This window comes from Cynocephalus volans, chromosome 1 (genome assembly GCF_027409185.1).
Source record: "Cynocephalus volans isolate mCynVol1 chromosome 1, mCynVol1.pri, whole genome shotgun sequence".
NCBI classification, from domain to species: domain Eukaryota; kingdom Metazoa; phylum Chordata; class Mammalia; order Dermoptera; family Cynocephalidae; genus Cynocephalus; species Cynocephalus volans.
In genome coordinates, this window is record NC_084460.1 from 297,694,539 (window position 1) to 297,706,571 (window position 12,033).

The 12,033-nt window shown below is 45.8% G+C and overlaps 1 protein-coding gene across 11 annotated transcripts in view; it reads left to right on the top strand.

The window, feature by feature from the left end:
* Positions 1-12,033, top strand: part of AGAP1 (ArfGAP with GTPase domain, ankyrin repeat and PH domain 1) — a 571,061-nt gene that overhangs the window by 232,979 nt on the left and 326,049 nt on the right. For all 11 annotated transcript variants that reach the window (XM_063088245.1, XM_063088260.1, XM_063088272.1 and 8 more), the window contains one exon: positions 4,522-4,656. In XM_063088245.1, coding sequence (XP_062944315.1) covers positions 4,522-4,656 — 135 coding nt within the window. The remainder of the gene's footprint in view (positions 1-4,521; positions 4,657-12,033) is intronic.

Below are 12,033 nucleotides of genomic sequence, written 5' to 3' on the forward strand. Positions count from 1 at the left end.
AGTGACTCCAGCAGCCGAGCGGGCAGTGGACTCACGGTCTGTGTCTGGGGCGGAGGAGTTGGAACGTGGCTCCAAGAGGGAGTGATTTCCTATTGAAGGCTCACTTGTCACCTTGAGAATCCATCAAACTGAAATTAACTGTTACATGTCCTGATCTGACTCTGGAGAAACATTCAGTCAACAACCTCAAAACAACACACACACACACACTTTTGAGTGCTTTAGAAAAAATAAGATGTTTTCTCTTGTTCTCTATATCTTCATTCTCTGTTGTATAAAACAGTTTTATACAAGGTGCCCCTTTAAAGTAACGCTGGTTTGTGTCATATAGAGAGTTTTGTTTCGTTCGTTCTATTTGTCAGTGTCTTACGACCTGTACCGTAGTTTATCAGACACCTCAGCAAAGACTCATATTGGGCACAGTTTTTGTTTTCTTCTAGGTCATTTAAACTTGATCTCTTAGTGAAGTGATCGTCATGTGGAATCAGACGCAGCATCCTTGTTCTTGATCTCAGACTCACTGTCGTCAAGTGTCTACCACTGGGGTCTAACATAGAGTGTTTTAAAAAATCAGATGAAAGTTAACTTTTGAAGCTGCTTTGTCAGAAATATGAGTAACTTATAAAACCATCATGCCAAAAACATTGTATTATCCTTTCATTCTGTTAATATACTATTTTTGCTATTTCCTTTAGAAATAGCGTATCGGTTTGTCCTTCTGTGCCCTGATGTAAGACTTTTCCAGTGATGAAGTTAGCTCTGTGGAGCTATATGCAGTGCACTTGATGTGGGGTACGTTAGAGAGAGCTCAGGCACAGTGAGTAAGTGGATGCTTTGGCAGGAGCCTGCGGGGATGAGCCCAGATCACGTAGGTGGATGTGTGTGTTGAGAAATAGGGTAGTGTGGAATAAAGTAAAAGTGTTTTCTCAGTATGCCACATGTAGAACGCTAGCATTGGGTTTTCATGGACAGCCCCTCTTTTTTTTGTTTTTTAAGCGTGCCTGCAGTGGCTGGGGTCTCCCTCGTTACTGAGAGAGGTTCAGGGCAAGAGGTTCCTTATGCCTGACGCGGCCTCTAGTGGTCACCGGGAGGCAAGGACGCACTGATCAAAAGCCCGTGGTTCTGTATAAGTACAGAATTGGCATATCTGAGGTGGCGTCTGGGAAATTCTGAATAAATAATTATTTAAAATGGGTAGTTACCCAAAGGAGATTCTGTTAAAGCTGCCTTGAGGTTGAAGAGATCATGCCAAGTAAGAGGCTCTTGCTGCGGGTTTGGCCGGGGTGTTTCTGAGCAGTGTCAGCCACAGGCTCCTGGCCAGCTGCTTCTGTTCAGGAGGTTTGTATTCACAACCCAGGATGCTTTCTTGCTGTGGTGAGTGGCAATGAAGTGCCCAGTCTGGGCTGGAAGGGTCAGATTGATCAGTTCTCTCTCTACCCACTAGCGTTCCTGTTAGTAGAGAGTAGAGTGAAGGGTCCGAGTCCTGGGCTCTGGGCCCCACACACCTGGGTGTGACTGGCTGCTGGCTGTGTGGCCCTGACTGCCCCCTCTTAGGGCTCTGGGAGGGTCAAACAGGAATTCAGGGAAGGTACTCAGTGCACCCACGGGCACATGGTGCATGTCTGACAGCAGTGGCTTTCGTCCCTTGTATTTCCACATGTAACCAGTTTCACTGAGGTCCCGCTTGGGACCCAGAAGCACATCTTTCTCTGCCCCTGTGCCTGGAGGCAAGTGTGGCCCTGAGTCTCCCACCTCAGCTGAGGGTGCATCCGTGCCTCCCGCTGGGTTGTCCGTGTGTGCATAGAGGAAGCTGGGCATGGTTCCTTAGATTCTGGGGAAACCCTAGTGAACTTGAACTCCCTGAGTTCAAGGACCCCACCCCCTTTTGTTCCCTAATTCTGTAACTGTCTGTTGACTGAGTGCACTAAGCCCGAAAGGCCCCGGGAGCACCCCAGTCAGGCTGCCCAGTGCCCACAGCTGTCCCCGCACTCCCTGAGACGGCTCCTGCTCCAGCTCTGGTCCTTGTGGCCTCACTGTGCCTCAGACAAACAGGAATGGAATGCCTCAGTTAGGGACGTTCCTCCCCTGAGGGAGCCTTAGGCAGGCCTGGCGAGTGTACGGAGCCTGCTTCTGGGAGGCTGGAGTGAGCGCGGGCTTCTGGGGGTCCCACATTTAGACACTTGTTAACTGTGTGGGACTTGCCTTCAGTGAAGCCTGCACCTTCTCTGTGCATTTGTGCTGGCTCCTCGGGATGCCGGAGACAGCAGGCAGGTCAGGTTGGAGATGAGGGGACCTGAAGTCTCCCTCCGTGCTAGGTGAGGTGGGTGGCTTTAGAGGTCAGAGGTTATGGGAGGGGAAAGAACTGGAGAAGAGTGCAGTTCATTCCTTAAGGGCACCTGGCATGATGAGGCCTCAGCCCCAGGTGGGAACAGCTCTGCAGAATGTGCCTCTCTCTGTTGTGGAGCAAAATGTGACGGAAGTCGTTCAAGTGTTTAGGCAGGTTCTGTTTTAGAGTTACGAGTTAAAGTGATTTGAGGGAGAGAGAAGCAGGAGATCTGAAGAGCTGCAGAGTTAAAAGTGGAATAAAAAACTGACCAGCAGAGCAGAAGTGTAGTGCGCACGGCAGGAAGCCTGCTTCTGCAGTGACAAGGGCGCCAGCAGTGACGAGGGCACGAGCTGCGCCTCTGAGGACGCGCTGGGACGGGACAGAGCAGGCGCTTCCGAGGACAGAGGCGCTGCCGAGCCATTGGGGGCCCCTGGTCAGGATCAGGTTTAAGCTGGAGGGATGCTTTGTGGCCCGTGGTTTTCAAATTATACTAAAGCATTGAAAAGTTATGGATTTCTAAATTTTTTCCTACTATTTTCTTAAAAAAAAAAAAAAGTTTACACTTTTGACAAATACTTTTTTCTTAAATGCTGTGAAGTGCAAGCCAGATTTACTATCCGTAAGACAGGACGAGGTGTCCTCTAGCAGGCCTTGCCCAGGGCGTGTTCTGAAATGTCCATCGAGGCTTTTACAGAGTCACTTCACCTTAGGGCGATTAAGAAATATCAGTTCGAACAATTCCATAAGGATAAAAAATAAAACAGAAAAAAGAGGGGAAAAGTGAATAAATTGTTTTCTCAGGATACCACTTCTTTTTCTTATATTTCAAAAAGATGGAGTGTCAGATGCCCCTCCCACACAGACATAAACAAGATGCAAAGCATTGTCACTCTCTTGTATACCCCACGCTGCTGTGCCTTTGACTAGTAGAGAAATCCTGCGGGTGGGTCTTTGATTTTTCTTCAGTGTACGAGCCTCCAAGCCCCCCAAGGAAACTTGGGCTGGGGAGAAGTGTCTGCAGGGCGCTGTATCTCACCCCTTGACACAGCAGCTGTTGACATTCTGGCCTTTCTCTGTGCATGTGCCAGGCCTGGACTCTGCTCCATAATGCAGCAGTGAGGACATGAAGCGGGGGTTGTGATGACCAAGCTGGAAAAAGGCTCCGTTTCTTTTTTAGGAGATTAGTGGCTGGTCCACATCTCTGTTTTGCTGCTCAAACATCCCCGTCTGTACACAGATGCCATGGAGGGTGGGGTGTACCCCCACATCCAAGTCACCTGTGACCCCAAGTGGTTCTGTTAAAACCTCAGGTGGCTTGAAAGCCACTCGTGCTTACAGCCCCTGGAGCCTGAAAGCCAAAAACTTAAAATTGGCCTCTAAGGCCCTGCTCCCCTCTCCCCACCCTCACCCCTGCTCCTCTTACCATCACCCCGCATCTCCCTTAGATACACCACGTCCTCTCCCCAGGATTCCTGGCCGCTCCCCACCTCTGCAGGTGAGGCCTCCCTGACCACTTCATCTAAAACCCCAGGGTCACCCAAATCCTGTATCCTCCTTCCCAGCCTCGCTTACCACTTACGGACATCTTACATCCATAGTCGTTGCTCAAATTCATTTCAGTTACCTTCCGCCTCCTTCCCTGGTCAACTAGAAGGTCTGTTCCACGAGAACGCAGATGTATGTCTGTTTCGTTCACCGTCGTGTCCTTGTGCCCAGAACAAGACCAGACACCCAGTGGGGCTCAGCGAACATTTATTGAGCAAGCAAATGGACAAATGGCCACCCCTGGAAGGATGAGGAGAGTGTATGGGATGCATCTAGCAGGGTGCTTCGTGTGCAGATGGTGACCTGCAAATAGGGATGATGGTTTCTTTTTTTATTTTCCCTTTAAAAATATTTTCCTCTAGAGCCATATTTAACTCTTACTCTTTCCTTTTCTGGTCTTTCTGGATGTGCTTTTATTTCAGTTTTAGAAATTCTCTTCTAAAACAAATTTCTGCTAATGAATGACTATTCTGGTGTTTGGGCTATTATTTGGGGATTAAACTATGTTTTAAAAACTCCAGATTTTCTCGAGAATTAAGTCTGTACCTAGTAAGGTTCAGGTTTTGAGCTACTTGGGAACCTGAAGCTGTGGGAAGTGAGTAGCGCTGCTTGTGGTCGCCGTGTTGTCACTTTCTGGTCTTCTGTTCCAGATGCCATCAGTTCCACCAACCCGCGGGTCATCGACGACGCCAGGGCGCGGAAGCTGTCCAGTGACCTCAAGCGGTGCACGTACTACGAGACGTGCGCCACCTACGGGCTCAACGTGGAGCGCGTCTTCCAGGACGGTGAGTGCTCCTGGCCGCGACTGCACTGTAACTCTGTGACACAGGAGCACGTCAGGAAGACTGTCCTGCCTGCGGGTCTCTCCTCGTCCATGTGGGTGACAGGTGTATCATTTGATGTGTGGATACCAATCCCTAGTATTGACAGCTGAGCACTTGGTCTGAGAGGTGTTTCTCAATTCCGTTCCCTTTACAGTGATGTGTTTAGAAGAGACATTTACTTCAGAACAACCCTGTCATGGATCCTGTGGGTCACAGTATGTGACCTTTTTGGGGACAGGGTGAAAACTTTCTTGAGCTGTTGTTCTCTCTGCGCTCTGTGGAACACGCATGAGTGCCGTTTCCGCGTCGTAGTTCCTCATTCCAGATCCAGTCCTGTCTTTAAGAAAGGTTTAAATGCTGGATGTGAGGGTTTGAGTAGAGGAAACCGAAAGGAGAGACCGAGTTGAGTTTGGACCAGAAACAAATCTCATGGTAGGACTCACTGCTGAGAGCGAGGATGAGCATTAGAACTGCTTTATGGTGTTGCCTGCATGGTCGCTCACCCACCTCCAGGAGCAGCCGTCAGTCAGGCAGGAAGCTCTCCTAGAGGAGTTAAGGTTCTGCAAGGGGGATAAACATTCACATAAATGCTTACAGTGCCGGGTGTCGAGGTGACAGAGGGTCTGATGGTGTGCGGGGGCTGGGAGAGGGGGGTTGGTCTCAATCTGGGGTCAGGAAGGTCTTGGGTAAAGCAGTTCTTTCAGAGTTGGAGCCTGGGAGAAGGACGCCCCCAGCAGAGGGTCCCATTTCTGAGGGGAGTCACAGGAAGTCAGTCCTGGGCCCCTCTCCCCTCTGGTTTAAATCCACGTGTGGCAGACTTGCCCCCGCATTCGCTGGCACTGGTGCTGGGGGGATCGTCGGGAGCGGAGTGGGACACCCAGCTCTGGCTCCTCCAAGGCTGCCTGAGCTGCTTAGAGGTGATGAAGAAAAACTGTAACCCTGACGAAGACAGTGATTGCAGGAGTGCTCCTGGTACTGCCCCCAAACCGGGCAGCACGTGCCTTTCTCTCAAGTGGCTAAATTAGTTTTCAGATGAAACATGGTGGGAATTCACCCTTTATTTTACTAAATTTCAAAGATTGTGTCAATTTTCAAACTTTGTATTTTCCTCCTTTTCCTTTAATGGCCAGATTCTTTTCTTCTAATCTTTCCATCTCCTTTTCCCTTCCTCACGGATGATTACCTCTTTTTTAGCACATTTATCCTATTTTGTCCTTCACACCTTGTATTTTTTTGATCACCTTTTCCAGTGTCAATTCCAAAAACAGCTCAGGCCTCCCTGAGAAGCAGCACTGAGTCCCTGGGTCATGCAGCCCCTTCCTGCTCCAGGCACGCTGATCCTGGGCCTCGTGCCGGCTGTGTCGGGAGCAGGTCCTGTGGGGTGCAGACCTGCATTTCAGACCTGGGCAGGCTCATGCCAGTCTGGGGTTTGCAGCTCTGTGGATGTTAGTGAGACTGAAGAAGTGTGCAGGAAGCTCGCGGAGTCCTTCCGAGGGGTGGGCTCTAGCAGCATGTGCCTCCTGTTTGCCATCGCGTGGCCAAGACCCCAGGGAAAGCTACAGTGAAGTACTGCAGGGGCAGCTCCCTGCACCAGGGCCCATGAACTGACCTGGCCAGCTGCCTGTTTCTGCAAACGGACTGTTCTTGAGGCACAGCCGTGCCCACCTGTGTATGGACCACTCTCTACCTGTAACAGCAGAGTCAAGTAGTTGCAGCAGAAACCGTGGCCCACGAAGCTAAAAACGTTTACTTTCTGGCCCTTTATGGAGTTTGCAGGGTCGCTGCTGCTCACCAATTCGCTTTGTTTAGATTGCTCCTTTGACTTTCTGGCTTCCTTTGTGCCCCAGGGCCTATTTTTACTTATTTACTTTTTATATCTTAGCACTGTAGAAAGAGAAAATAAAGGGTATATAATTTCTATGTAATGTTTAGCTTCTTCATAAAAGAAGAAGACAAGCCAGGTGCTTCCACCTGACCTTCCGTTGTCACGTTCCTAGGGGACTGGTTACCTAGGTTGGTTTGTTTATGTCTGGGCAGCTGGTTGGAACAGGGATCAAACCCTGGACCTTGGTGTTATCAGCACTGCACTGGTCATTTGTTCTGTCTGTATGACAGAAGCTCTTTTGGCCAGTATGTGTCTGTCAGGGAAATGAAGTTTCCAGGAAGGTTTTAAGAAGGCTCGTGTTGCTGATGGTGTTTTTTAACCTGGGTGTTCAAAGGTAACGTAAAATAGTTACAACTCAGCAACAACAATAGATTCTTCCCTGAGAAGATTGGGCAGTGCTGGAGGTGGTAAAAAGCCACCTGTGTGTTGGTAGTAAAAACGCCCCTTTGAGCGTTACGTGTCACCTCGGGGGGAGGAGAGAGGGCTGCCCCCGAGGTCCTCATGATGGCACTTTGGGGACTGCAGTTTCTGCAGTTAGACTTTGGAGACTGTCAACTTCAGTCTCTTTTCAGACGCTTTGGAATTTCTCACCTGACGTTGAGTGTCTGTGTTGGCAGGAGACAGGGCTGTACCGTGGATGTGGAGGAACAGTGGTTTGTGTCACAGGCTCTAGTGAGCCTAAGGGTGAGACAGAATCCGTTTTTGTTTGAGTTGACATTTTATGGGGTAGAGCCAGCAGATCCTAAGTTTTATGGGGCATGTTTTATGATTTCTAAATTGTGGGGTCTTCGAAGTTTCTGACTGGTATGTGTTATTTTGAGCATCTCTGATACCTAAAGGAGGGATTTCCCTTCATACAGAATGAGGACTGGAGCCAGATGTGGTCACAGACTTGCCTTCGTTCCCTCCTCTGGGCTACTTGGTGCCCTTTGTCCACTCTCTGCCTCCCTCTGTCTCTACTAGAACGAGCTCAACTGTGAACGGTGCTGTTTTTTACGTGGATCGTTGTTATGTGTCCCAGCAGCAGTTGCTTTGTGTACAGAATTCAGTATTCTTGCATGTATATTCTCAACGTTCCAGTCACTTGTGAAGTCCCTAGTCAGAGCATCCTATTATATATACTCTGTGTCCTATGCTAAGGCTACTCCTCACTGAAGCTTTAGCTTCTTACCTTCTTAAGTGTGTTTTCATAGGACAGTAGGAAAATCTATATGCAAAGATTTGCTCTGACAGTAGTTGTTAGACCAGGTGAAGATCCATGAAAAAAAAAAAAAAAAAAAAGGTAAATTACAACTTATCCTGTGTCCACTTAATATTCTCCAAGGCCCGTTTAGTGATTTCATGTAGGAGAGTTTTCATCCTAGGATAGATCTGTGCTATTTATGTCAACAGAAACAATTGGGTTCTGGGTACATGCAGGTGGGACAGGTGGGTGATAGCATTAGAAGGGTCGTGTAGGCAATTGCGGGCACGGCCATGGCCTTAACACTTGTTAGGGCTTCCTCTAACCACATGCTCCTGTACGTCATCCTGGTGGATGGACGCTCATCGGGCAGAGTAGTCCCTCTTCTAGGCATATCTGTGCAAATGCTTCACCACTGTCACCCTGGCAATCAGTCACTATGAATTCTGGAAAGCACTTGCATAGAAGTTACCCCATTTGGTTGTCGCCCCTCCCGGCGACAGCTCACCTGGGCATATACGAGGGTTCTTTAAAAAGTTCACAGAAGGATTCATATTACCTTTTAATTCTACTTTTCCACAAACTTTTTGAAGTCCCCACATATAACCCACACCAAGAGCCTGAGCTGGAAGAGGTCGTGTGATTTTCCCAAGGTTCCACGGTGGGTCCAGGACCCCAGTTTGCTTTTCATCCTTTGCTTCCAAAGACTGGGATCCTGGAGTACAAAGAATCCATGTCACATTAAGCGTCTGCAGCTGCTTGGTCCTCATTACAGTGGTGTCCAGAGCAAGGGTAGCTGTATTAATAAGCCTGTGTGTGCAAGCTAATTGCATGCGCTAGAGCATCATTAAATGTGAGCCATCTTCTGGGATTTTCCTTCTGAGCCCTGCATCATCTTGTACCAGTTTGTTTTGCTGACACCACAGTCTTTTGATTGTGCTGTTAAAGGATATGCCAATTAGGCCTGTTCCACTCTTTCCTGGAACCAACCTACTTTTCATTGTTGGGGTTGCCTGTTTTATTATTTGTCTTTGTTGCTGTTATTTTCTCCTTCATTTATTGTGTTAGGGATTAGATTGAAACTAATGTGTGTGTGTGTGTATCTTTTTTTTTCTTTTGGCAAAGGAATGTTTTCAAAAATAAGATCTTTTCACTTTTGAAAGCAAGCCAAATATATGTATGCATTTGTTATTGAATACATATTGAAAAGGAAAAACTAGTGTGTCATTAAGTGCCTGTTAATACATACTTTTTTTCATTTGTAATGATGACTAATAATTGTATAGCAGTTTAATGGCTTATGATATAGGATAGTAGATCTTATTCAGCCCAATCTACAGCTGGGAGCCACACTGCCTGAGATGTTTGCTTCCCAAAGTCACGTGACACCCCTGGCATTGGCGGAAGCCGGCATTTCCGGTGTCCACCATGGTTTTTACTGTCCACCTGTACACATTGCTGTGTGCTTTTCTGTCCACCCCTCCTCCCTGCACACATGGTCACCTCCCTCTCTCTATTGAAAAGTTGTATTTCTGAGACTTCCTGGGACAAATGGGTGATTTGTATCAGGACAAGGCGAAAAAGTTCAACTGCTTACATCGTACTTTGTTAAATGGGTTTCATAATTTAAAACTTCCTTTTGTGAACAAAGACAGCATGGAAAAGTTGCCTCTGTAAGGCTCAGGTAGATGTGGCGATGTTAAAGTGAGAGAGAAAAGAAGGAAGCACTGCTCCCGTTTCTCTGAAGCTGAGTGGTCAAGTCTCGTAAGGTGGTCTTGACCCTGGTCTGGCAGCCACGCTGCTGCTGTCACTAACCACAAGGGTCACTGGCTGTCACTGCCTGGTAGCTTCTAATATAGTATAATGCAATGGAAAGTGGAATCTGCAGGTTGCCTCCCGAAGAGCCTCATCTGGCCCGCAGCTTGTAATCTCATGCTATTGAGAAGATACCTGCCTGGTGTTGACGTTAAGCAGACTTCTGACTGAACCTGTTGGTGGGGGGTGTGTGTGGTAAAGATCTGTAGGTTTGTGGGTCTTTCTCTTTGTGCTGGTTTATGTCTGGGTGGGACAGTGCGTAAATGCTTTATAGTGATTATTTTTATAAAATGTGACATTGCCAGTACTCTTTGCATATACATTTTCAAGTTCAGATAATTTCTTAACCAAAGAAGCTTTTTCTATAACAGGGTTAAATCATGAATTGAAATAATGAATTGTTATCAAAACTAAAATATAAGCTTGTGTGGTAAATCATATATTCAGAGGTTTAAAAAAAAAACTTTTGAGTTATTATTTTTAGAAAAAAATTAGTTTGAGTTTGGAGGCTGGCTGGTTAGCTCGGTGGTTAGAGCATGCTGCTGGTAACACCAAGGTCGAGGGTTTGATTCTTGTACCACCCAGCCACCAAAAAAAAAAAAAATTAGTTTGGATTTAAAAATTCTTGTGGTTGTGAAGCTGTAAAGGCACATGTTTCACATACGAACCAAACATCTGGCACATAAACTGTGACATAGTCTTTCAAACATACTCAATAAATATGGAATGTATCTTAGTTACTAAGATACACCAAACATTTTTAGGACTAACTTGTTTGAGGTAATTATCCTTGAATAATCCACGTGGTTTTGAATATTATTATTTCAACTGTTTCATGTTATCGATATGAAATCAGTTTGTCTCTTGTTTGGAGTTGCCCATATTAAGAGTTTATCTCTGGTCCATTGAACTCTTCAGTAGACCCAGAGGCTAGACTTTTAAAGAGAAATTCTCTCCTTAGTATCTCAGTTGATTCATTTTAAAATCATCCATCCAAAATGAAAATTTTTAGGTGGGGGAGAATATCTTAATTATCATTGTGGTCCCTGTTCTACAGACTGCAGTTACTGGCCTGAACAACATTGGGTCAGGTATGAAACTTGATAATTCTGAAAATAGTTTGACACAGATAGAAGGAACCATTACGAGGAAAGGCAGGTTGGATTCTTTCAAAAATAACTGAAGTCATCTTAAAGTCTTTATCAAGGTTGATGATATTACAAACAACCAGAGACAGTAAACAATTTTTTATATCACACTGTTGTGGAATGTTGTGTTAATAGAGGCTTTGCTCTTTTCTGGCAATTTCTTACCCTAAGTGTGAAATTTTTCATGCTGTGCTTCTCTTATGGAAATGTTAACTGTGCATGGATGCTCATGTATATGCACAGAAATGCCTGAATTAACTCTCACGCTGCCAAAATGAGATCATTAAGCACACTATTAGCAAATGCTCCCTATTTTGATTTTCATGTTAAGACTCATCTCTTTTGCTCATAGAATTAATTTTATCAATGACATAGAAAATGGTTATCTTAATACTTTTCTGCACTGTGGCATCATAGCTGTGTTTTGCCCCAGGATTCGTCTCTAATGACTTTAGCCAGCTTGAATTAGTTTGATGTATCATTAATGCATACAAATGGCTTTTATTTTTGTTCATAATCTGTTCATAATGCCACGGCATTCTGCTCTTCCTAATGTTTTTAAAATGATTAAACAGTGATGTACTTTTTGACCTATTTAACCCTCCATAGAGTCTCTGATCAAAAGAAAATATTACTTGACTAGGATAGTCAGAAGTTATTACATCTGTTTAGCTGACGTTTCCAAGTTATTTCGAAGTCTTCGATGACATTTTTTTCCTTTATGGAGTACAGACATACCATAGTTTGAGTAATCTTTACTCATTGAGGAGCTATCCACACACCACTAGGTTAGCAGCTCTGAATTTGTTCAGTTCATAAAAGATATGTAAAAGCAATTCTCAAAAGAGATCGACTTTTTAAGTCGTGAGGTTCTTTGACATGAGAAACAGGGTTGCTTTGCCCTGTGGACTTTGATATTTTTCTCTTGGTCCTTGAGGGGTGAGCCTGGCCAACACTGTATGGGACAATCAGCCTCAGGGCAGACTGGGGGCATCCCTAAAAGCCAGGCTCTTGTGGAATAGGGGTTAGTTTGCAAATTTGGTGCAGAGCCACTGGAAATGTCGTGGTAGGGAAAGTGATACACTAACCACCTTATCGATCTTCCCTGAGGTAGGCAGAAGTAAACTGAGGAGTAGACTTTAAATTTGTCTGTCTAAAAGAAAAATACTGTAAATAGTTTGATGAGTAAGTTGGATTTTGTGAAATTTGCCAAAGAGAAGAGAGAGATGATTTGTTTTTTTTCTGATGGCTGGCAAGGGGTCCAGACCCTTGACTTTGATGTTGTAACACTGTGCTCTGACCACCTG